We start from the raw sequence: 25699 nt of genomic DNA on the forward strand, positions 1-25699 counted from the left end.
GACTGGATGGGCTTTAAGGTCCCTTCCAACCCGAACCACTCCAGGATTTATCTTGCCTCTAATCACTGCCCAGTAGCTTTAAGGTAAATACAAAAAAACCCTCTCAAGACCCCCTTTAAAATCCAGCTGCAATGGCTACAAGTCCTCTGTGTGTTTTATGTTTCATTATCATGCTTTGTACTTTCCTTGTGGTCCTTTGTGGTTTCCTTTAGATTGTAAACCTTCTGGGTAAGGGATTTGTTATCTCTTTGGCAAGATCCTGCGTTACCAAGCTGTGTACATTTACAACACCATATAAAAGATTAGCACTTTATTGGTCACTGAAGCATTGCTAGTTAATAATCTTTAATGTGGCAGTTATTTATCCAGTCATAAACAGAACACTGCTGCCAAGCCAAGTCAAATAAACACTATGGAAATCCTCCATCTTTAAAATGAACCAATTTCTGCCCCGGACATTGTAGGCTTTGCAAAAAAAAGCAGTCACATTGTTACTGAGCACAAGAGTAGTCAGATTTTAAAGCTTTCCTTAAGCAACAGTTGTATCAAATATTTGCCCTAAGCTTTTCCCAGCCCCCAGGGTAGAAGCAGCCCGAGGCCTCCTCACTCCTCACTGCTGTCTGTGGGATGATGACCAAGGAGCCAGGCACGGGCTAGGGCTGAATATCTGCAGCCTGTGCTGTGTGTCCTCTGAGTTATCTCTGCAGATGGAGATCTGTACAGCTGATGTCAGGAAAGGCTCAGCTGGCCAGAGGAGCAGGTCCTGTGGAGATACAGTCTGGCTCTGAGGAACAGAACAACAGAGAACAAAGTTGTATGGCCAGAACTTTGAAGGACACTACGGCGGGGGGCGGGGGAAGTAAGTTTTAGCTGATTAAGCATCATTTAGATATTAAAACACACACCCTGCACATGCTAGCAGTCTTCATTAAGTACATGCTCCCACATATATGACTCATCTAGCTTCTCTGCCTAGATCGTGCTAAACATGAAGAAGGAGCAGGGGGATAAGATTGGGCTGTATATATGGAGGGTGAAAATTGCACCTAGTTAGGAGGAAGATCCAAAGGACCTTAGAGATAGTTGATGGGCTACTCTCCTCTCCCTCCTCCTTGCTAAGTTTCTCCATAAGATTATTATTACTTGGACTAACATTATACTATTATTATTATTAGAGCTCTATCACAGCTACTGCATTTATCCAGGGCAATTATCCAAAACAAAACAAAACAAAAATCCAAATCTGTATTTCATTAATGGGTTGGGTTGGAAGGGACCTTAAAGCTCACCTAGTCCCACCCCCTGCCATGGGCAGGGACACCTTCCACTCTCCCAGGTTGCTCCAAGCCCTGTCCAACCTGGCCATGGACACTTCAGGGATGGGGCAGCCACAGCTTCTCTGGGCAACCTGTGCCAGGGCCTCACACCCTCTGAGTAAAGAATTTCTTTCTAATATCTAATGTAAAGACCTACTGTCTTTCAGTTTGAAGCCATTCTCCCTTGTATTTCTGCTGCTCCAATAAACCACACTAGTCATGAATTTGTGGTGGTGAAGGTTCTGATAGAACATTACAAGACTCCCAGTGTTGAACCCGCCCTGTTTGAGAACCTGTGTTCATGGAAGTTCCTATCAAACACAACCACTTACAGTTCCAAATTGGTTACAATCAGAGATTAAGCCCAGCCACCCCCAGCCCCTCTGATCTCCAAAGACCAGCTGAACCACAAGGGTGTTTCTTTTCTGCCAAATTTCTATACTCTTATCACAACACTGCTCCCACCACCCTGTCTGCCCACACTGCCCCTCACCACCACCCACCACCCCTCACAGTGCCCATCACCTCTCACAGCCTCTCATCATTGCCCTGCATCCCCGACGCCTCACAGTCCTTCACTGTCACCTCTCATAGCCTGATCCCTCAAAGCTCACAGCCACCTCTCACAGCCCCCCATTACCCCTCACAGCCCCCTGTCACCCCTCACAGCCCCTCACAGCCCCCTGTCACCCCTCACAGTCCCTGTCACCCCTCACAGTCCCCATCACCCCTCACAGCCCCCCATCCAAAACCCCTCACAACCTTTCACAGCCCCCGTGGTCCCTCACAGTCCCTCACCCCCTCTCCCCCATGGCCCCTCACAGTCCTTCACACCCCCCATGGCCCCTCACAGCCCCCGTCATTCCTCACAGCCCCCATGGCCCCTCACAGCCCCCGTCATTCCTCACAACCCCCATGGCCCCTCACAGCCCCCGTCATTCCTCACAGCCCCCGTCATTCCTCACAGCCCCGCTCGCCCTCAGGGCCGGGGACCGCGTGCGCGCGCCAGGCGCGCCGCCGGTGCCGCCCCCTCCGCGCAGGCGCGGGGGCCGCGCGCGCCCCCGTCCCGGCGGACACGGCGCGGCGGAGCGGGCGGTGAGGGCCGTGAGGGCCGTGAGGGCGCGGCTCGGGGGGCGGCCGGGGACGGATGGGCTTCAGGGCCGGGCGGCCGCGTCTCCCCGCGAGCGGCCGGGCTGGACCCCGGAGGGGGGCGGCCTCGAACCGGCCCTCTCCGGGCCCGGGCCGCGGGTCGTCCGCCGTGCCCGTGCGAGGCCGGGCGGGAGCCGCGGGGGAGGCCGTGTCTGTGCGTGGGCTCCGGAGCCCCCCGGGGGGGTGGGGGTGTCCGCGGCGGCTCTGGGCAGCGCCCCGGGGTGCGGGGCTGTGTGCGGGTTAAATGGCCTGTGAGTGCCTTCCAGTGCCTCCAGTGCGGGTCCTGTTCCGCTCCCTGGGATGCGGGAAAAGCTGGGGGTGAGGCGGGGAGGGTCCCCTGGTGGCTGGGCGTGCTCACCCAGAGCTCCCACCGGTCCTTCTGGCCGGGCCCCTGGGGGGGCCGCGAGTCCTCCAAACCCAGCACTTGCGGCCTTTTCCTTCAGGGCTTTAAGATCTCTGTAATGAAATTAAAATTTTGTTAAGGGTTTGTTTTCATGTTGGTCTTTCTCCAGGAGCTGCTCTATGAAACACACACACACACATATATATATATGTCTGTAGAGCACGTCCTTCAGTGAAAATTGCTGCTGGGATATTGGGTCTGCCAAACTGTTCCCCACCACCCAAACACCCATTTAGGGGACCTGCCAAAATGCTGCTTGGCCTCTCTGGGCCTGTGAGCAGGAGAGCAATAGCCAAGGGGATGCAGCAGGTCTGGGTGCCTAGACCTGTGATGAGAGAAAACTGGGAGCTTCCCAGTTGGACTGTATTATCTCAATCCTTGCAGTTTTGTATGTATCTATATTTTATCCAATTCCTACAGGAAGCCAGAGCATCTCAAAGCTTTTCTGGCTTACTGGAAATCCCAGTAGGGTTGTCAGAGCATCCAGGAATACCCAGAGCACAGATATGACATGGATCACATCTAGGGAACTGTATTACCAGGAAAGGGAATTCCCTGTTGTTGGAATTTCCTTCTTTCTGCAATCACTAGCAGTTAGACTTGCAAAAGACTTCTCTCCAAGATAGTTACTCGGGAACAGCCCTGATAACTTGAATCCAAGGACTCCAGCAACATTTATGGTAGCTCTTTGTTCCTTCCAAGCAATACGTGATACTTATATCCTTTGTAATTTGTGGATAGTATTGCACAATAATTAGCTGTTGGGAATCCTTGTCCTGAATGTGTTTTCTGTCATTAATGTTTGAAAGTTTGCAGGTGTTTCTGCAGCCAGGAAAAGGAAAAACAGCTTCCTCCTTGTCTTTTCTCTTTTTTTGCTGTTAATAATTAAATGCTGCCAAGTAAATGTTTCTAACAGGCTGTTTGTGGATCTGTCACACATTTAAGCACATCTGCTCTTCCCTGCTCGATCCTTTAATTGTGACCTTTGTTTTCTCCCTGTGGTTCCATTTGCTTATTCATTCTGTTAATCTGAAATCTGTAAGGGCCTCTGTCCCCTGATCAACCTTGTCATTTGGACTGGAAAGAAAACAAAAAAAACAAAGCTATCCCTGCAGTAAAATGACTCTGTCTGTATGCTTAAGGCAGGCAAGCAAAGCAAACCAGTCCACACTGCACATGTGTCTCACCATCTCCAACACCAAGGTTATTGCAATCTGATAATGCTGCCCTGGCATTTGTTTGGGTCATAAGTGCCTTTGCTTTAGTGCTGGAGCCACAAACAGTCAGTGACAAGCAAATTATTGGCAACGTACCACAAGTTCAGTGCTGGCTGTTCTGCTGGCTCTGTGGGATCCACTCTGCCCTGCCTGTGAGGCTGGGGAGGACACTGGAACTGCTGCTGGAGGGCTGTGGCTGCAGAGCTCAGACACAGATAAATGTGTGTTACCACCCCAAAAAGACAAATTGTGCCAATGGTCTGAGAGAAAAATATCTCCTTATAGTCCATCTGTACACAGCCTTGGATTGGGATTGAGGACTAAAGAACTACAATTTCTCTGAAATTTGTCTGAGAGGCCTCTATTGTCAGGTTTAGTTGCAGCAGTCTGACAGGTTTGCGTGGGGTGTGTTGGGGGGTGCAGTGGATTTTGTCACAGGAAGGGTATTATTGAGCCATTTCCTGCTTTTGTACTTGTCCAGACAATCATGTGACCTTTCTGATATAAAAATGGACCTCGTTGCACTGTAATTAATAATTGACTGCCGTGGAGTCCACGTGTGTTGGTGGGAGTATGTGCTGGAGATGTCCAGCTCCGCAATAAAATGTTTTTAATTCTCTAATACTAATATATGGAAGTGCTTATACCTGTGGTGTTCACACTCTTAGGTTTTAACACAATTCATTTGTTCTGCTCTTGCTTCAGCTTCTGCAGTTAGAGGACAATTACCTGAGCTTTCAGATGTGCTGCAAAGGACCGTGAGCTCTTGATTCCCACTGTCCTGGGAAGGAGAACAGATCTGTGTGACTGCCAGTGTCTGTGTTAATGAGGGTGCTGGGGGTGTAGGCAGCTACATTGTCACAGGACCACGGAATGGTTTGGGTTGGAAGGGAACTTAAAGGTCATCCAGTCCCACCCCCTGCCATGGACAGGGACACCTTCCACCAGCCCAGGTTGCTCCAAGCCCTGTCCAACCTGGCCTTGGACACTTCCAGGGCTGGGGCAGCCACAGCTTCTCTGGGCAACCTGTGCCAGGGCCTCCCCGCCCTCACAGGGAGCAATTTCCTCCCAATATCTAATCTAAATGTACTCTCTTCCAGTTTAAAACCCTTCCTCTCCTCCTGATTATGTTAGCAAATGGTGTAACTTTGGTGTAGCTGCGCCAACACGGGATTGTTTTGTTATGTTTTTATGGGGAAAACTATTTGAGGGAGAAGTAATTTGTACACAAATTTGTTATAGTGGCTGTTTTTCAGGAAACTGGTACGAGGTTATTTCCAAGTCTGTTAGGCCATTTGAAAAGAAAAATAATGTTCAGATTAGGACAGATTTTTCTACCTGAGAGCACAGATACCAATCCGCAGCAAGTCAGCTGGTCTAACCCCATAGTCCATTGCATATCCTCAGTTGGGTTTGTTTCAGAACTGGTCTTCTAAACCCTGTAAACTGAATTCTAAAACCCCCTACCTGTGCAGCAAACACCAATCGTTCCCAGGAAGAGAGACATTTTACAGAGATTACCCATTTAATGCAAACTTTTGTACATCCCGTATAGAGGCGGGAATTTATGACACAGCTGTCGCAAATAGTAATCCTGCTTGTGATTTTAGAGACTGAAATGAGTTGTTTGTGCTGCAAGCACTTCAATAACGTGGTTAATTAGCCGTTCTTCGCTGTGAGGGTATTTGTCACCTTGTTTTCTGTACTGCAGTTCCAGGTATGAAGGTTGGGAGCCATGCAGGCAGATACCAGTTTTTGTTTTTTAAAGGAATGGAGGTCACTGGTGCAAATGATGCACATCAGTGTTGCCCAGTTCACTGTTTAAAAAACAGACTAATTTTTACAAATATTTTTTCCCCTCATAAACAGGCCGAGGAGAAGGGAGTAAGTTATAAGAAGATCTATACAAGGAAAAATTCTAAGGTAAGACTGGAAGATTAGCAATGTACAATAATAGTAAGATTATAAACTCGGCAGCCAGTCTGGTTTTTTTAAATGCCCTTTGATTTTAAAATTACAATCAAAATAATGCAGGACTGGTTGGGGATTCTACACTGATCAGTTTTACATTATGAGGTGCTGTTTCTGTATCTTTGCTGCTGTACAGGAGTGTTTGTTGCTAATCTTTTAATAGTGCCTGAACTTAGAAAGACAATAGAAATCAGTACCCAAATGAAGAAGTGTTGTTGCAGTTCCCTGAAATGGAGCTGTTGGCTGATCTTAGGTCCTCCTTTAGCTGTAAAGTGTAGTTGGAACTGGTTGGTGTTGGTGTCTGAATATCTTCTGAAGGTAGGATAACCTACACTTTGTTTCAGGAAAGAGTAATCCATTATTTGGCATACAGGATTATTGAAGCTTTTCTCCTGAGCAATCTCAGAAGAAAGGAATAAAATCGATAGGGTTTTGTAGAGATGGAAGAAAATAAATCCTGAGGAAAACAACAGCTTTAATTTTTATATGCTCATCTGTAAATCGACTTTTGTTTTCTGAGAGAAAACTGCTACACCCTTGCACTGAGTGTAGAGGACAATGAAATAGTCTGAGATTGTAAGATTTTCCTACCCTGGTTTTAACTGCTGGCTGAAGTTATGGAAGCACAAATCTAGCACAAATCTAAACAAGTTCTAGGGATAACTGCTGGCATGAATAGAGCATATGTCCCATGGCTTACTACAGAATCAAGGAGTGTGTGCAGTGATTTCCATAGGCTCAGCATCCACCTATTCCCTAATTTAGGTATCCCTTAAGCTCTCCAGCACTGCCAGTTAAGACTTTGTATATTCATGTGTTACACTGAGGCATCTTAACTCACTATAAACATACCTTATCCATTGATTTAACAGAAAAATTTAATTGGCACAAGTTTCCACACTGGTACTTGAATTGCTTTGAATAATTTGTCTTTTTGTTTTATTTTAAAGATGAGGAATTTTGTTTTTAATGATGGGTAATTGGGACATTGGCCTGTTTCCCTAATAGACTTTAAATGGTACCATTCATATTTTAAACCTTTTGCAAGAGACAATGTGCAACATTCATCTGTGTGGATGTATTTTTGATAAATATGAATATTTTGAAGAAATGGAGCATTAGTTTTTAAAAATGGGATGTATATGTCCATGTATATATACAATATGTACAGTGCAATGTATGTTTTGTGAGTGTGTATATATATTTGAATGGAAAATATATTTGCATTAGCAAGTTGCTGCTGAGACTGTGATGAGCTAGTTCTGCTTGTACATCACTTGAGCAGCAAAGGCTTCCCTGGAGCCTGCAGGCAGGGCTCCTGGTGCTCACCTGGCCCAGCACAGCAGGCACATTGTTAAACCCTACATGGAAAAAGGCTGCTGTTGTATGGAACAGAAGGATAAAAACCAAAAACCCCACAGTTACAGTATGGTGCAGATCATGACTTGGAGAGTGCTGAGGTTGTTGCGAGGAGAGGCTTTGTCACAAGGTGTGTTCATCCCCGTGGAGCAGCTCCCATGCCCTCCCTCACGTGGGAATGAGCGGGGCAGTGAGGCCAGGGATAAGCTGGCAGTCTAAGCCCCGGGGAGCTGAGGGGTTTGTTACGTTGTAGCTGGGCTGCGTTAGCTCTGGGACCTGCTCCTGCTGCAGTTTGGGGTGTAAAGCGTCCCAGCAGCTTGGTGGTTGCACAAACTAGAGAACCTGTAATAATGGCCAGTCTTCGCGAGCGAAGATCTGGGGAAGGTCTTTACACCTTCCAGCCTGCCCATTGGATTTTTTAGGTGAGACACAGTGTGCGCGGAACTGAGCCCACCCTTTAATCCTAAGGTTCATCTGCCGGGGCCAAGCGAGCTTGGATGGTGGCAGCGAGGTCCTTAGGACGTAGATGGGTTGCCTTTAAGGGCTAACGAGCCCCACCTGCCCAGGAGTGGCCCTGACCGGGAATCGAACCCGGGTCTCGGCAGTGATAGCGCCGCGCCCTTACCACTAGACCACCAGGGGCTCCAGAGAACCTGTGATTCACAGAGAAAAGCCCTGGTCACAAAAACCTGTTGAAGAGGAATAATCATGTGCTGTGGAGACTGCTCAGGCAGTGGGAGGAGCAGGTGTAGGAGGTGTGAGCTCTTCAGCCCCTCAATGGCTTTGTCCTGCTGATGAAGCCATGGAACATTGCCAAGGACTGGGAATCCCTTCTTGGCAAACCTCTCTCCTAGGAGTACCCTTTCCTGGTATCTCAAATTGTGTCTTCTGCAAGTAAAAATCTCCCTGTGTTTCCATTCATGCTGTCAGGCTGCTTGTTCTGGACCTGAAGAAACACTAAATGTGTAAGGAATAAAACCTGATTCCATGTACCTGTAGAGTACATGTTGCCTGTACGTCCTCGTTTACACAGTGTTGGACATAAACCAGTACAGACACTGTGTCTCAGAGGAGAACACTTCAAATCACAGATATTTAGATATGTTTTTCTACCAGTAAATGTTTGTAGTGGAGAGGTCTAGAAGTGATGGATGTCAAACTGACAGAGCAGGAAAAGGGATTGGTTTATTGCATGTGGATTTGATACCATGTCAAGTTGTTCACTGACAGTCACACTGTCTTTGGTTCTAAGCAGTTGACTGTGCTTCCAAATGGAGAAAAATACGAACTGAAGGTTTTAGAGGAAGGAAAAAAAGAAGACTGAAGACTGCCTTGAAGGGAGACGTGTTCCTGGTTACTCCCATTTTTGAAACAAAGGGAAGAAAAATAATTAGCACAACATGAGGAATTTTTTCAGTCTTACAGTTTGGAAGAACCAGAAGGAAAATACAGACAACGTAGTAGAAAAAAAATTTGGGTTTTTTTTTTTGCACTACTTTGACAGATATCTTTTTTAATGCATCACTTAAAATACTTTTGCTGGCTAAGTGCAGTTTTCTTTTGGTTTGCAGGGAACTAAGATAGGAATTGTCCTCTCTTTAATTTCATTAATTGTTTCTTATGTGTTTTTATGATGTAGGCCAGAGAGAAAGCTGCTGATCTGTGGCTTTGATAACATTTACCTCCAGTATCCTCTTACAGAGCTCTGCTTTTTAGCTTTTTTGGCCTTTTGTGGAACCATTAACCATTTTTTTCTCTTCCAATTTTTCCACAAGAACGTATTGTGGTTTTCCCCAGTCTTTTCTCTTGCTTGGTTTTGTGTGTTTATTTTGTGCCTTTATGGTATCTTACTGATCAGTGCAGCTCACGGGGATTGAGCATCACTGTGTCATCCCAGCCTGCATGGCAATGAGGGGCTGCTTTCTGTTGAAGTGCTTGCAGCTATGAGGTGTATTTAGATTGGATATTGGGAAAAGTTCTCTGCTCAGAGGGTGGGCAGGCCCTGGCACAGGTTGCCCAGAGAAGCTGTGGCTGCCCCTGGATCCCTGGAAGTGTCCAAGGCCAGGTTAGATGGGCTTGGAGCAACCTGGGCTGGTGGAAGGTGTCCCTGCCCATGGCAGGGAGTGGAATGGGATGAGCTTTCAGGTCCCTTCCCACCTATAGAATCATTCCCTGATTCTGTGGCATACACAGTCTCCTAAATATAAGCTACTGTCACTTACCTGCCCAGCAGTGAAGATCTCAGTGTGTGTCTGAACTTTAGACTGTAATAAAGTGCACAACAAATTAATTACAGGTAACTTAAAGACTGTTTGAGGAGGTGGTAATAAGTTTCTCAGAATGAAAACATGGGATTCCAGGACAAACCTCTGTGACTGTGCTTCGTATGCAGCACTGATATCCCAAGAGAAATCACGCAGATGCCTAAAATGATTTGCCTGTAGAGTACTCTGATATCAGCTCTTTATCAGAGTACTGGGAGACCCAGAAGTTTCTAGGCTTTGTCCGAAAAGAATACAAAAAAACCAGCAGGAAGCAGTTCCTAATCCCCTATCAGCTTGTTGGTAAGCTCGTATTAGGGCATGATCAGGGCTTGTGTCCCTGGTTCCCAGCTGTGCTGTGCACAGTGCCCAGGGCGCCGCACAGAGATCGAAGAGCATTTAAAGCAGTTAAAGCAATCCATGGATCTCTGTGTGCTCTGCCGGCAGGGATCGTGTGTTCCCAATGCTCCCTGCTCTTCTCCTGCTAAATGGAGTGTTTAATTCCAGCTCTGGAGCTCACAGTTGCCCTGGGAGGCTGGCAGAGGACCTGGCTGAGGCTGTAAGAGTGGCAAACCTGGACAAGGGACAAACCCTGCTTGTGATCAGGGTTGTGTGGGAAAGGGGAACTGTGGTGTCCCGTCTCATTTCCAGATCCACAGAGCAGAAATGTCAAGGTGTGCTGCTTGAAGTCCAGGCTTGGGAAAGCTGCAGGATGCACTGGAGTACTGGGAAAGGAGAGGGAAGCTGCCTGCCCTGTGCCTTTTGTTCTGCGGTTACTGCTGTCTTGCTGTGTTGCTTTGTGCTTCTGTCAGACTCCTCCATGCATGAAGGAAACATCCTCTGGGTTAGTTGTACTTCAGATACTTCAGTTTGCTATTTCTCACATTTTGGAAAGAAAAAACAAAGCAAACAAACAACAAAACCACTCTTTTAATAATAAAATAATTCTTTTCAATAATAAAATTATTGAAGTTCCCAGACTTGTTATCTTTAGTGAAAGTATTATATTCCCCATAACAAAAGTAAGCCATAATTCAATTTTTTTTTTCCTGCTGGTGTGTTTTTAGACACTTTCAGAGAATTTTTCTTCACAGGCAATGTGGGAATTTGCCTGTCATGCTTGGCTTCACTGCTGGGTATTTTATACAGACTCAGGCAGTTTTCAGCAGTCTTCTGAAAGCAGCCCAAAAGACAATGGGAAGAGGTAAGGGAATGAAAAGGAAAATGGGGCTAGACTAGAAAGCTAAATATTTCCTAAAAATTCAGTCACTGGCTTGAACTCGTGCCAGTTACCATGGTCCTTGCTCGGGTTTGAATTGTAATGCTTCACAGCTTAAACTTAACCTTGAAAATCTTTTGCCTCTGCTGCAGCCATTGTTGGCAAATCTTCAATATGCATTTTTCTATTTGTAATTCTCACTTATGTGCTTGCTTTTTTTTTATATTGCACTTACCTGAAGAGCTCCGTTATAAACTAGTAGATCTAACAATCTCCAAACTGTGGGGCAGGTACTAAGAAAAAAGCTCTTTGTCCTGGTTATGTTCTTCTCTGTTAATTCCTGCTGTTTTGTAAAAGTCAGTCTGATGAGAAAGGATAATGACTGCTTCCCCTAAATAAGGAGTACAGAACTTTAGAGCTTTGCTGTTGCCCAGAGAAGCTGTGGCTGCCCCATCCCTACAAGTGTCCAAGGCCAGGTTGGACAGGGCTTGGAGCAACCTGGGCTAGTGGAAGATGTCTCTGCCCATGGGTGGAAGGAGATGAGCTTTAAGATCCCTTCCAACCCAAACCATTCTGTGGTTCTATGGTTATTATAAGTAATGTAATTTTTTCTCTTTTAAGTTTTTACAATCCCCTTGTGGTTCTGACAGCAGTTCAGTTCTGTGCAGCTCAGGTGCTGATCCCTCCTGGCCCCATGTCCAGTCAGAAGGTATTTATCATGATGTGATGCTGGCTTCCTGCTGCTTCAGCAGCAAGGAAAGTTTTGCTGCAACAGGGGCTGTAAGTGAATCTCTTTGTGTGCCTTTAACCGCATCTTCAGACAAACATTTCATTCTGAAATGGTTTTTTCCCTTCTGCCTGTATCTTACCCCTCCTTTATATGTGTAAGCAAGGTAGTTTAGGTGAAGATGGGACTTTGTGACCCAGCTGCACTCTCACACAGCCATCCTCCTCTAGTTTTTGCTCTTTAACTGAAACTCCAGCCTTCTGTCCCTCCAAATATGAGTCTGTATTGCCTGTTTGCTGCCTTGTGGTGGGAGGGATGGGCAGGAGACAGCCCTGACTCACTGGCCCTTGGCTGCTGAGGGTGGGACATCTTCTGTCTGCTTTTCCCACCAGCCCAAAGTTAAGCACTGCCCTTTACACCATTGCCAGAAGAGAGAGAACTTGCCCTGCAGGAAGACTCAGAAAGAGTGGGAGGAGGAGAAGAAGGCTCCATTTGAGACCTGCTGGCTCACGGTAGCTGCTGGCACAGTGTCAGGAGCTATGCCCCATTACACAGAAGCACACAACTTCTGTTGGTTTTGCAAGCAGAGTTAAGAGCTGGTCATGCTCTGGCAGCCTTGACAATGCCCATTTGCTTTGCTGTCACTTCTTCTCACAGCATCTAGAGCTGTGAAAAGCAGAAGCAGCCAGACTTACTTGCAGACCTAGCAGATTTATCTCAGCCAAAGAATGTCTAAAACTGTGAGCTCAAATCAAAACTTCTGGTAGTCTGACTGCCATCCTCTAGCCATGGATTTCAGTGAGCTTCAGGAGCACATTCATTAAATTGGTAAGTTCCTGGAATGGGGAGTAACTGCTAGAGGGAAAAATGACTGATGCAGCCACTAAGTATGCCTGCATCTCTGGATGATGGAAAATAAGACAATAGAAGAAAGTTTACAGGAAAAAGACAGACAGCCAAGATATTTCTCTGGGTATTGTAGAAGTTGTTTTATATGATGGACATTTTACTTAACTCCCAAATATAAATCAAGTAGCTCCCAAGGGATGGTGGCACAAGGTGGGAGCGTGTTGGAGAATCCAGCAAGCACAGGGCAGTGGTAGTTTCTGTACTGAAGTGTCCATGAGCAGAGTGGCTCATCTCGGTGTCATTTGGCCACTGCAAAATAGAACTAAATTTCTCTTCTACACAGGAACCTTACTCTAGGATTTGAATTAAAAATACTTAGTTTTTCTCTAATTCCCAGGTGGAGAATGGCAGAGAAATGTTAACTTCCCTGGAGCTGACGTTGGCTCTGCGATGGACTGGTGTCCTCCTGCACCTGCTGGAGACACACACTCAGCTGAACCCCGGGAGATCTCTCAGTGTCAGGACAATGGGTTGCCTCCTGTAATTACAGGCTGAGAATTAGCTTCAGATGGGGAAGAATGCAACAAAGTGGTGAGCATTTCTGTATTGCTCTTACGCTGTACAAAGATGACTAAAAAAAACCCCTGAAATATGGGAGAGAAGAGCCATCCAAAAGCCTTCTCTGAAAGGCTCCTATGTGTTACTGCCAACTTTTAAAAGAGGAGATAAATCTTGGAGTTTCAGCATGTGATTCCAAAATACCTAAATTACTGTTTAGTCAGAATCTAAAACTGTCTGGATTAAATATGTGGCAGCTTCACACAAAATGTTTGGTTTACTTTCCTGTGTGGAAGCCAGGAGGGTGAGCTCCCTGTCTTGATGGTGTATCTATCTTAGGAGTTTCAAACCATTTTAAAGCACCTGATTTATGGAAGACCATGAGATAAATGTCAAGTTCCATGCATTTTCCAGTCTGTCAACACAGGAATGACTAAGGGTTCTTTGGAAGCCTTTCAGTAACAGCTTTTGTTGATTCAACCTTGCTATGTAATGTCTTAATTATGCAAAACAGTTTCATAGGCCCATATAGGGATTATCTGCCTTTGCAGAGTGTGCAGCATCCACAGCCATGTTCCCAGCCTCGGTCTGGCACTGAGGGCACATTGGCAGAGAGGTTCCAGCAGGGCAGACCTGCTGTGACAGTGGACTTTATTGTATCTCCCCTTCTGGTTTTGCACTGACTGATTAAAGCTGGTTCGGGTGTGGCCGTTAGTGGTGGCAGCCACAGTGTGTGCTGAGACACAGCTGTGCCCTAAACCTGCAGTCAGCTCGTAGATAAGGGAAGCACATGGTCAAAACCTGCTGTCTGCAAAGGTGTCTGTGACATCTCCAGTGCAGGGGACAGCAGGCCCTCTAGTGGGAGAGCTGCTGTGTGCCTGTGTGACAGGGCATGGCCATGTCCAGAGTGCCACTGGCAACGTGGAAGTGCTGTAATGAAGCTATTTGAAGCTGACCCAAGCCTGTACTGCAGTCAGGAAGGGGAAGTCTGTCCTGGACTAATCTTTGTTGTGGCACTTGTGATGATCTGACTGACACAGAACCACAGAATCACTGAGGCTGGAAAAGACTTCCAAGATGGAGCCTACCCTGTGACCAATCCCCACCTTGTCAACTGGACCAGAGTGCTACATCCAGTCATTTCTTGAACACCATCTGGGGACAAGGACTCCACCACCTCCCTGGGCAGCCTGCTCGACTGCCTGACTGCCTTTTCCGTGAAGAAATATTGCTCATCCAATGAAAAACAAAAATTATAGCAGATTAACAAGCTGGTCTCAGTGACTGTTGATCACACAAGTGCCTGTACCGGCACAAAGAAATGACTAAGAGCACCTGGCTGTGGCTGATAGGAGATCAGATCTCACTGGCCACACAGTCTCAGAACAGTGTAAACTACTTCTGGGACTGCATCCTTCTAGTATAAGTAGTGCTTAACTTCCCCAGAGAACTGGAAAGAGAGATTGCAAATTGAACAGACCTTACAATGGATATTTTTGAAGCGAGTCTTCTGTTTTCATAAGTGAGATGTGAACATAAAGGTCCATGCCTCAGCTTAGACCTGCAGTTAGGGAAATTAAATTCCTGGGGAGATGTCCTCAGGATCAGCCTCTTGGCTGGCCATTGACCAATTACTGCAGTAGGAGTTACTGACAATGCAAGGAAAGTTGGACTTAAAAATGAAGAGGCATCTTTAACTTTCTTTGCTGTAGAAAACTGTTTTGCTATTGCAGGAACAAGTTGAATGTATGTGTCTCTGTTCCTAAAGGAAGTGGGAGATTACCTGTTACTCAAACCTCTTATTTTTTTTTACTTTTCCTTTTGCAGAAAAATCTTTGAGTCCCTCAATGACTAAGTAAGGTGTCTGTTCTCATGGTTTATCTGATTTGCTTCTCCTGGAGCCATGGATGAGTACAGCCGCTTTGTGGACTGGGACAAAATGGATGTGAGTGCCCAGAGCCAGGACACGAAGGAGCTCAGCTGCACCGAGTTCCAGGAGCTCAAGCAGCTGGCCCGGCAGGGCTACTGGGCCAAGAACCACTGTCTGAGAGCCAAAGTGTACCACAAACTCATCAGCAGCATCCCGTGCCGCACGGTGACCCCGGATGCGAACGTGTACCGGGACATCGTGGTGAAGATCGTTGGAAAGCGCAGCAGCAGCTCCCTGCCCCTGCCAGAGTTTGTGGACAACAGCCTGGTCCCCACGTACTGCCTGAACGCAGAGGGCGTGGGGGCGGTCAGGAAGATCATCCTGTGCGTCGCCAACCAGTTCCCGGACATCTCGTTCTGCCCGGCGCTGCCGGCGGTGACCGCGCTGCTGCTGCACTACAGCAAGGACGAGGCCGAGTGCTTCGAGCAGGTCTGTCGCATCCTGGCCTGCAATGACCCCTCCAAGCGGCTCATCGACCAGACCTTCCTGGCCTTTGAGTCCTCCTGCATGACCTTCGGGGACCTGGTGAACAAGTACTGCCAGGCGGCCCACAAGCTGATGGTGGCCGTGTCCGAGGACGTGCTGGAGGTGTACTCGGACTGGCAGCGGTGGCTCTTCGGGGAGCTGCCCATGGCCTACGTCGCGCGGGTCTTCGACGTGTTCCTGGTGGAAGGGTACAAGGTTCTGTACCGCGTCGCGCTGGCCCTTCTGAAGTTCTTTCACAAGGTCCGGGCTGGGCAGCCCATGGAGTCCGACAGCATCCAGCAGGACATCCGAGCCTTCGTGAGGGACATCGCCAAGTCGGTGTCTCCAGAGAGGCTCCTGGAAAAAGCCTTTGCCATCCGCCTTTTCTCTCGGAAGGAGATCCATCTGCTGCAGATGGCCAACGAGAAGGCTTTGCAGCAGAAGGGCATCACGGTCAAACAGAAAAGGTAGGGGCTGCCACAGGCAGCCTGAGCCACCTCCAGAGTTTTTGCAGTCGGGCAACCCTGGGGCACTGCTGGGCAGCTCCACTCATGTGTGCTGGTGTCCTCTGATGCTTTCTCTCTGCAGAAAAAGCCACCAGCCTGAAAGCTAGCTTTGTAGTGAGAAGTGTAACTGAGGTGTTACAACACAGGAGGAACAGAGCAATTTCTCATAGCTTGCTCAGTGATGAATTTATACAGGTACATATTAATTACAGGTCTTGCATCTCAAAAGTGTCTTTCTTTTTTAAATTAAAAGGCATTTTAGCAAAGCTGGAAAAAGCACTCTTAATTTACTTGGAAGAAACATACAATACAAATGTGAAAATTAACTCTGAAATATGAGATTATAAAAATGAGAGTATAAAACATCAAATTGATGCTGCCCAGTACTGTGAATTCAGCAGTTCTTTAGTGTAAGCAGGTGCTGTCCCAACTGGGAACATTTTGCCTAACTGGGGAGTTATTTTAACAGAGCAAGGATGAAAAACATCTTATTTACAGGTTACTTTTTAAATTAATTTGACTGCAATCCTCCTGGAAGTCAAGAGTAGCAGTCACAGGTGGGAGCTGATCTATATTGTGACAGGTTCGTGTACTATTAGAAATAATGATTTTGAAAGAAATGTGGGAGAGAAGAGTGAGTATGCAGGTCCAAAACATGATTTGTGTCATCACAATTCCTTTTCAGAAATGAGGAGAGAAAAAACCAGCTGTGAAACTAGGGAATGAAATCCTGCTGCACTGTGGTAGTAAAAGCCACACTAATAAAAAGCCTAGCTGAAAGACCTCTCCATGGATATGGAAAAGGGACTGATTTATTAATCTAATCAAAATTAGCATCCTGCCAAGTGCAGATGTATGTGCAGGTAAATGCTGGTGGTGCATGTTCTGTTTCTCCAGAGGCCTCTGACAGCAGCAAACTTCTCCCAGCCACTTTGGAAATCTAAGTTTGTGTTGGACAGTTGTATGAGCTGCCCTGCCCTCTGAAGGGAAGGGTGACTTCCACACTCCCTGGGTCAGTGAGTGTGTTCTCTAGAATTTGGCATTCTATAGGCACAGCCTCATTTTCTCTAAATCTTCAGAAATCCAAAGGTACCAGCCTCTGATGTAGTAGGATCTTCCAGCTGTTGCTGAGTTAGTTGTCAACAGATACCATTCCATGGTATGGAAATACATACTGAGCACATTTCGGCCCATAAAGCAGCACAAAGCTTAGCTGAACCTCCTTCATGTGTGTAAGCACATGGGAAGTTCCCTCTAGTCTTTTCCTGTGGTTAATTTTTAGACTCAGCTTGGTTTACAATCAGCTGCTTCATTTTTCTGTCAGATTCAAATATTTCAAGGCCTTTAGCCAGTGGATTGTCACATCAGGGAGAGTTTAGACCATTGCATTTGAGACTCACAACCAGGAGTATTAACTCTCCCAAATATGTGTCTTTTCTTCCTGTTCTGAAGTTCAGGAGAGTTGTAATATCCTTTCTGAGTATATTCTTCAAAAGAGAATGAGAGCTTTAAATAAAATAAAATTTAAAAAAAAAATAAAAAAGGGGAAAAAAAAGAAAAGAACCCTCACACCACAAAACCCCCAGAAGCTCCTACTGTGTTACATGTCACCGAGAAATTCTCACTCCCAACTGTGCTGCCTTCAAAGCAAAATACAGTAATATACCCAGATAAAGCCAGGAGATGCTGCTACACCAGGCAGGATTGCTGCTGAAAGATATTTATCCTCTCTTGGCTGCTTTTGTAAACCCACTGAAACTCCTCAGTGTCCAGGGGAGCTTGGCTCAGTTTGGGTCCCATCGTGGGCAGTGTGGGTGCAGGAGATGGGAGCTGTTCTCCAGGGCTCCACCACAGCATGTCAGTGAGTTCTCTTCTCCAGGTCTGTTTGGCCTGTGCAAGGAGATGTTGATTTATTTTCGAATCCCTTAACAAAAAAGGGGGGGAATAGAAATAGAAATGTTTTAACCTGTCTGATTGTTTTTCTTGTGCTTGGTGACTCAAATCAAACCTTGCTTTGTTTCTCTCCAGGCTCCTTTCACTCACTTTGTCACGGATGTAGGAAGTCATTGATCTTTTCTATCTTTTTTTTGTCTTTCTCCTTGTACGTTCTCCTCTGTCCATTCCATCCCCACTGCACCCCTCCTGTTTGCAGCCTTGCATCTCCCAAAAGGTAGGTTAAAAAAAAAGTAGGTTAAACCCTTTGCACTTTGCTGGTTTCCCCTGTCTTTGGCTGGTTATCTGTTCCGAGGCTGTTGTCATTGCTGACATGGGGGCAGGAGAAGGAGGGCAGCAACTGGAGCATCCCATTGCTGTGCCACAGATCCTGAGCAGCTCCTGCAAAGTTAGTTCAAAGCACCTGCAAAGCTGTCAGGGAAGGGATCATGGCCCAGGGAGTGAGCAGAGCACTTCAGACAGCAACACACTTGTGCCTTGCAGAGTGGAAAGAGTAATTACGTGGTGGGATCATGGTAATGGCTATAAAGGGCCATTATAATAATGGTCCTTTCTACCTGAGAAGAAAAAGTGTTATTATTTTTTTTTTAATAAATAACATGTTTTCAGAGCAGCTGGGTATTGTCCCACATCCAAACCTGGTATATGCTCTCGTATTAGATGTCAGACACACTCAACTTCTTTTCTTCTTTGCAAGCTTTCTGCAGTTATTTGGAAAGATATTGGACTGACCCCAACTTGGCACACTCCTAAAAGTGACCTGTCACTATTAATACTGAATTATATTTATTTTTAAGTAGAGGTTTTTTAGAGGTGAGAAGACAAGACTCCTTTCCTGTGTCAAGGAGGTCAGAGTTACTCAGCCATAGAGCATTAACGGGCAGTGAAGTCATTCATCAAGTCTTGACCTGAAAAGTAAATCTTAAAGAACAAAACCCAGTGGATTGTGGTATCCGATAAGAGGAGAACTTGGAAAGGAAAAAGGCTGCCCTGTGAGTATTAAATACCACAGATGTTTGGGTTTAAATTGATGCATTTGGGAATCCTCTGGCCTTGCTGCAGGTGCCCTGAGTTAACTTTAGTGAGTGGTGCACACTAACATTTGTACTAATTTATAAAATCAAAGTTGGAATTAATTTCCTTGTGTTTTCATGTTTGAAAGAACATCTTAAGAGACTTAGCAAAGCATGTTTCATACCATAACTTCTGTGCTGAGGATTTTACCCTTAATGAATCAGCAGGCTGTTAGTTCCAGCCAAGTAAACTTTCAGCATCTGTGTATTATTTTGCTGCAGTTAAATTGTTCTGAAAGCAGCAGAAAGCCTTGATTTCTTGCTAGGAAATAGATTGGGTTTGAGGGGCTTAGGGAGGTGCAGGATATCTGATCTCAACACAGAATTAGGTTTCAGGTTTACGCGCTACAAATTACTTATATTGCCATTTATGACTGAAAAAGAACATCTCCCTTTTCCTACACAATTATGCCCTCACTGACATTACAATGGAATTTAAAGCTAATGCAGCCCCTATAAGATTTGACCCAAACCAGGGTAGAGCAGGAGGATGTAACTCAGTGAGTCACACCTTGGAGTGGGGTATTTGTTGTCATGGGCATATCACTGGGACCTTTGAGGTGTCTGAAGCACATTGTATTAATGATACATCTGGCAAGAACAGCATTCCCAATGAAAATAGCAAATAAGCTGCTTTATTAAACATTAATTGTGCTAGGTTTCTAAATCTAATTTCCTCTGGTATAATAGCAGTTTGAACAAGTCTTTCCAACATCAGCAGTGAACAGAAAGTTTTCATTCTCATCCCAGTAACTGAGGAAAACACTAATGCAGTGTAAAATCTTATTGAATTTGTTTAGTTCTAGTGGTAGACTGTAATGCTGTCCAAATTTACTGATTTCTCAAACTGCTTGGTTTTCTACCAGATAACCTGAAAGACCTGTGGTATGGTGAAGGCTAAACTTATTTTTCCTCAATGAATATAAACCAAAACACTTGGGTTTTTTTTTTAGTCAACTTGTGTTCTGTTCATTTTCACTCATCTCCTACTTTGAAAAGCAGCTGCCAAACTGAAGGAGATGATTTTCAGTGTCATTAGATAAATACTGTCAAAAATAAGAGGACTAATACAGGTTAGATACTTGTAACTGGTTGCAATTTTCTGGGCCCTCCCTCCCCAGAAAAACCCTTGTATTTTTTGCTCAGCAGCACAGATGGTTTGATGTAGGCACAGGTTGTGTGTGGTATCAATACAGGGTCAGGTTTCAGTCTCAGACAGCTGTGATTTGTGACTGGGAAATAGCAGGTCATTTGATTTCACATCCTTTGGCCAAGTTATGGCCTAGGTTGAACTAGATGATGGGATTAAATATGAAATTATTTGCCATGATATTCAAAGGGAAGGAACTGTATTCCTGGGATAGTTTTAAATGGCCAATATAGTGGTAAATGCTTTTGAGTAATCCGAAAGATCTGTTTGAAAAGGTGATATTCTACCTCCATGGAAGAGCTGTGGGAAGGCACAGGATTCTGAAAGGGATGTGTTCCTGGAAAACTGCTGAGCTCAGGCTTCGAGTGGGGTTTGGGGAGGAAAGTCCTTAAACCAGCAGTTCAGAGCAGCCAGAAGGAACAAAGGCAAAAGCAAAGGCACTCTGAGTGTGAGAGCCTTTTAGGAACAAGAGCTGAAGTTTGGTTGCCCAAAGAGCTCACAGAAGTGTGAAAAATATACAGACAGAAATACAAATAATTCTATGGCTTGCCTGAGGTGTAACTTTAAAACTTTTGATATTTGCTACTAACTCTTAGCCTATTTATCATCGTTACTTTTCCTCCAGAAATTCACTCTAACAAACTGCTTGATTGCCCTGAATACTTTTTAATTACTTAAATGTGGAAAAAAAGTATCTAATTTCTGCTGAACTGAAACCAAGGCTTTGTTTCTCAGCTCTGTTCCATAGTGCCACCAGTTTTAGCTGCAGACCAGACAGGATCCGGAGAATGAGACCTAAAGTAAGATTCTGGAGATGTGGGTTAAAAGACTTTGCTTCAGTGGATCTTTCCTGTGCCTCAGCTTGCTGTTTAAAAACACAAATCATTTCCCTAGTCAATGATACTGTAAGTTTTTAAAAACCATTAAGAGTTGCAAGTTCCTTCAGTAGGTGCCCATAAAAGTTCCTTGCTCGTTAAATAACTCAGGGTAGCAATGCAGGGAGTGATTTGGTTCATTTGGCTGGAGGAAGCAGTAATTTTGGTAATTTTTTTTAAGTGACTTAAGGAGTCACTTCATCAGAAATGCTGACACTAAGGCAGCTACAGTGAGTTTCAGAAAGCAGGTCCCAGTGTGTCTGCAGGCAAGCACCACTCTGAAGTACAGTACAAATGCTGCTGTTTTTTTCATCCTACAAGCATGAAAAATAACAATTACAGTTGGTGTATTTTAGGGAGGGAGCTAAGCTGTCCAGATCCATGCAGATGTACTGAGCGTGTCTTTATGTTCCATGAAACTGAGAGGAAACAAATGTGTAATTATCAGAAAAAAACCATCAGAAATAGGCAAATACTTGCACCTGAACCCTTGCATGCAGAGCAAACTGACAAAGCTTCCCTTGACTGTTGGCTGCCCAGTAACTCACTGTCTTGTGTGAGCTCCTGTGTCACTGCACCATGTCCTTGGCTGTCACCTCGGCATTTGGAGTGTTTAACATGACAATAACACTTGTTTAATCTGGGTTTATGTGCTTGTTTAATCTGAGAAATGAAAACTGGTTAAGATGATGATGGTTGTTACCCTCAAGTGTTTAAAGCTATGAATCGATCCTTAGTAAGTGTATCAGACTCCTCTGAGGGATGAGGGCGTTTCCTTTCCAGTGTCTGTGTCCACCATTCCTTCATGTTCTCAAGCTCCATCTGTAACCATGAGCCCAGGAACTTCTTTGGTTCTTAATGAAGTGGAGGTCGTTGCTAATGACATGTTTCCAAGAGGTGGAACTTTCACAAAGCTTCAGACATTTTCCTTGGATTAAAATTGCCCAACCTGGTAATACTAACTCCTGTAAGGTTTCTGAGGGCTTTAGGGATTCTCTAACCCCTGATCCAGGCAGAACCTGAGAGGGGGTGGGGATAGTACTACCCCTTCCTTTCAGATCCTGACTGTTCTGTTCTCTGTGCTTAAATACAAGTGCAATTTGAGAGAGAGAGACCATCTCAAATAGCAAATACAATTTGTACTATTTAAGGTCGTGGTCATCCTCACTGGCTCAGTGTTGTGTCCTCTGTGTATAAAGGTGCAGGCAACAGCTGCCATACAGAGGAAAAGCTCCAGGTATTTCAGTCAGGCCAGGTCTCTGCCTCTGAGGATTATGTTAAATTGCAGTAATTTATTACCTTCACTAGGCCATGGCTTTCTAATCCCATGAGGTGGAGCTTTGAACACTAACTTATCTACTAGGGTCTGCTAGTGCTCAGCTGTCTTTGCATGTTACTGCCCAGTAATCCAAACCTTGTTAAATTATTGTTTCTCAATGGTTTGTGTTGTATTTCTCAGGCAGAATGTGCACTTGGCGGTTCATGCTGAGAACTTCAAGTCAGAAATTGTCAGTGTGAAGGAGATGCGAGACATCTGGTCGTGGATCCCTGAGCGATTTGCACTGTGCCAGCCCCTCCTGCTTTTCACCACCTTGGAACATGGCTGTAGCCTGAGCAGGTAAGGACAACCTTCCAAGCTGTCAAACTTCCGTCAGTTCCCAGACTGTGCTGGTCTCAGACTGGTTCATTCCTCACTGGGTCGAGTGGTTCAACTCAATGGCAGCTCTTCGGGCTCTTTTGACAGAAAACCATGTTCAGACTGATCCAAGGAATAAGGGAGATTCCTCTGCACGAATCTGATTGTCATTATTTTTTAAGTGGGACAAACTAGGTATGAGTTCTCCTTCCACTTGATACAGAAGACTTTAACCCTATAGCTCCTAAAAATGACCTTGTCATCAGCTGGTGAGGTACTGAGCTGGGGAGTGACCTGCTCTCCCAGCCCTATGTGCCTGAGGAAGAGCAAAAGCAAGCAAAGAGAATGCATCACAATTAGTTTCTATGAAGACCCAAAGCCCTTCAGACACAGCCTTCAGCCCTCTAGGTTGTTTTAATTCAAAATGCTGTAAAATGCTGCTGTTGGGATGGTCGGGTCTCCAGCTGTTCTGCAGAGATGCAAACAACTGCAGAGAACTGAGTAGAGAACAACTGCTTAACAATATTCATTTACACTCAGCTGTATGATTTACATGGACTGTAGAAAGCATTTGCAGGAATGTTCTTAGTCTTCAGATGTTTTTTGCTGTGGCATCATTTGGGGGAGGAGGTGGTGCCTGATGTTGAGGAGGGAAGGAGCTGCAGTTGGTGGTAGCTGAGTGCTCAGTTTGTGTGCTCTGCTCTTCAGGTTCTATTCCCACAGCGAGGGACACGAACCAACTCTTCTCCTCATCAAGACAACAGCAAAGGAGGTGAGTGAAGTGAAAGAGAAGTGATTAAACTGGGTTTTGGGCAGCGTGTGATGCTGCATTGCAACACACAACTGTTTATAATAAAATGAATAAGCAAGGGTTGGTTTTGGGTTTTTAACAATCCATGCTTTAAATGATTCCTTTGGTTGGTTATAGGACTGCGTTCTTGAGTAGATCTTGTAAACCAGGTCTTGGTCAGCTGCTTTTCCTCCTGTAACTAATGGGCAATGATGGACTAAAGTAACTCACTTTTGGGCAGAGTCTGAATTGCAGAATCAAAGGGACAGGGTGGGAATTGAGTTAAACTCACAATGCATAGAAGATATTTCCTCCAGGGTATGAGAAGAGAAAGCAGCAGAATTTAAATTGTATGAATAATGCTACACTACATAATGTGAAAGCAAAAGCCTTAGCTTCATCTCATTCTTGACTGGGACAAAAATAAGCCAAGGAAGCTGTGAGAAGCTGAGGAGTGCACACAGGTGCCTTATCTCTGCTCTGCTGTGTGAGACAGTATCAGGCAGCATCATGTGAAAGCAGCAGCTTTAATACATAAAACAAGAATTCTTCCCAGAACCTTCTCAGGAGGGCACACAGGAGCTTCCTGTGATGGTGCTGGTTGTCTGTATCACCGTGCATGACTTTGAAATAGCCTGTATATAACATTAAACTGCTTGCAGCCTGTGGGTTTATATTCCTGCCTGTGTCCCTGCAGGATGACTGTCCATGAACAAGCCCATTTCTACTCTTATTTGCAGCTCTAATGCTCAGACTCTGAGTAATTTCATATTTCTGATGATTTCTAAACAGCCAGGCCTGCATTGACAAGCCAGTGGCTCATGGAATACCCCTGGTGTCTAAGGGAGAAAGGGGGAAATATTTATTTACTATTCTGCTTCTTGCCCTGGATTATGTCAAAAGTCTTTGGAAGGGATACTGGTTTTTATAGCATAGTTTGCTTCTTACCTCTCAAAAAAAAAAATATATAGTCCAAAAAAAAAAAGGACGAGAAAAATAAGGAGGATTTTGTTTGGTGATTGTGGGTTTGAGGTTTAGTGCAAAGGATTGTAAATTGAGTCAATTGTAAATTGAGTAAATTGAGCCAAGGCAACACCACGACAATCCTTTATTCATATGTCTGTAGTTACTTTCCAGAATGAAGAAAACTTGCCTTCTGATTTTCTGTCTCTCCTATCCATCAGGCATATCACATCAAATAGACTCCTGGATTATTTAGATTTAATTCTAAATTGAAATTTAACTCTAAATACAGATTTATCTATATAAAAAACTTGATCTTCAGGGATCTTGTCCTAGGAGCTCTGTTTGTAATACTGGTGGAGGCTAAACAGCAAGTGTTCTTTAGAACAATTCTATATGACCATAACTGTTTTTCCAGTTTCTGGGGAAAAAAGAAGCAGGGATGCTTTCACCCTACTCTTGGGGGTTCACTGTGTGTGCACTTGGCAGGGATGTGTATTGCCAGTAGCAAAAAATTCTCCTCCTGCAAACAAAAGGCTCCAGAAAACAGCTCAGCCTTCTGAGAGTGCTTCCCTTTGTTGGAGATGAGTGGAGATGCGGTTTGCTGGTAAATATCTGAGCTAGTTCAGCATTGGCTTAGCTAAGCTGGCTTTAGCCTACACTTGGAAATTTAAGAAAGCCACCAAGGCCACTGTTTATGACCAGAAAATGTTCATGCAGAGCTGCTCATACTGTAATTTGGGACAACACTGTTGCTTTGAATGCCAAAGGGAGGAAGTGGGAGTCAGGCTGTACAGGTTTGGAGTGATCTGTGCTTTGGGGTTCTCTTGGAACATTTCTCCCTTAAGGCCTCAGAGATGTGAAATAATTTATGAAACTCTTCGGATTTAAGGGAAACCACCCGTGGATTAAAGCAATTTAAATCTATCTTTAGATATAAATACTGTGCTGCTTTAATCCACTGGTACAGAGATTCTGAAAGTCCAACTAAAACCTGTGGTTTTGGCCTCTGAAATGTTAGAATCAGTGGGTTTAACACCCTTCCTCCTTCGATGGGAGCCTGACCATGCTGTCTGTGCCAGGTGTGTGGGGCCTACCTGTCCACGGACTGGAGTGAGCGCCGGCGAGGAGGGAACAAGCTGAGCTTCTTTGGGACTGGAGAGTGCTTTGTGTTTAGGGTGAGTACAGTTTTATTGTTCCTGCCCAGTAGCAAGACAGAACCACTGTACTTGGGTAACTCTTAACTTCCCTTCCTCTTAAGTTTCTTCCCTTACATGGAATAGAATCGTTGGAAAAGACCTTAAAGATCATCAATTCCAGTCATCAGTG

At 45.1% G+C, this 25699-nt stretch overlaps 1 protein-coding gene across 5 annotated transcripts in view; it reads left to right on the forward strand.

Annotated features, from left to right (window-relative positions):
• The first annotated feature begins 2356 nt into the window (after positions 1-2356).
• TBC1D24 (TBC1 domain family member 24) overlaps positions 2357-25699 on the forward strand; it is a 29484-nt gene continuing 6141 nt past the window's right edge. The window contains exons 1-8 of one of the 5 annotated variants that reach the window (XM_050317674.1): positions 2357-2411; positions 5955-6008; positions 12869-13062; positions 14857-15891; positions 18083-18100; positions 22441-22599; positions 23326-23389; positions 25453-25548. In XM_050317674.1, the coding sequence (XP_050173631.1) occupies positions 14933-15891; positions 18083-18100; positions 22441-22599; positions 23326-23389; positions 25453-25548 (1296 nt within the window). In that variant the 5' untranslated portion in view covers positions 2357-2411; positions 5955-6008; positions 12869-13062; positions 14857-14932. Of the gene's footprint in view, positions 2412-2755; positions 6009-6103; positions 10521-12868; positions 13063-14856; positions 15892-18082; positions 18101-22440; positions 22600-23325; positions 23390-25452; positions 25549-25699 lie in introns of those variants that run through there. The other 4 variants (XM_050317678.1, XM_050317677.1, XM_050317675.1 and 1 more) reach the window with 4 other exon arrangements.

Source organism: Myiozetetes cayanensis, unplaced genomic scaffold, assembly GCF_022539395.1.
Source record: "Myiozetetes cayanensis isolate MyiCay16 unplaced genomic scaffold, myiCay2020 scf20-37, whole genome shotgun sequence".
Taxonomy (NCBI): domain Eukaryota; kingdom Metazoa; phylum Chordata; class Aves; order Passeriformes; family Tyrannidae; genus Myiozetetes; species Myiozetetes cayanensis.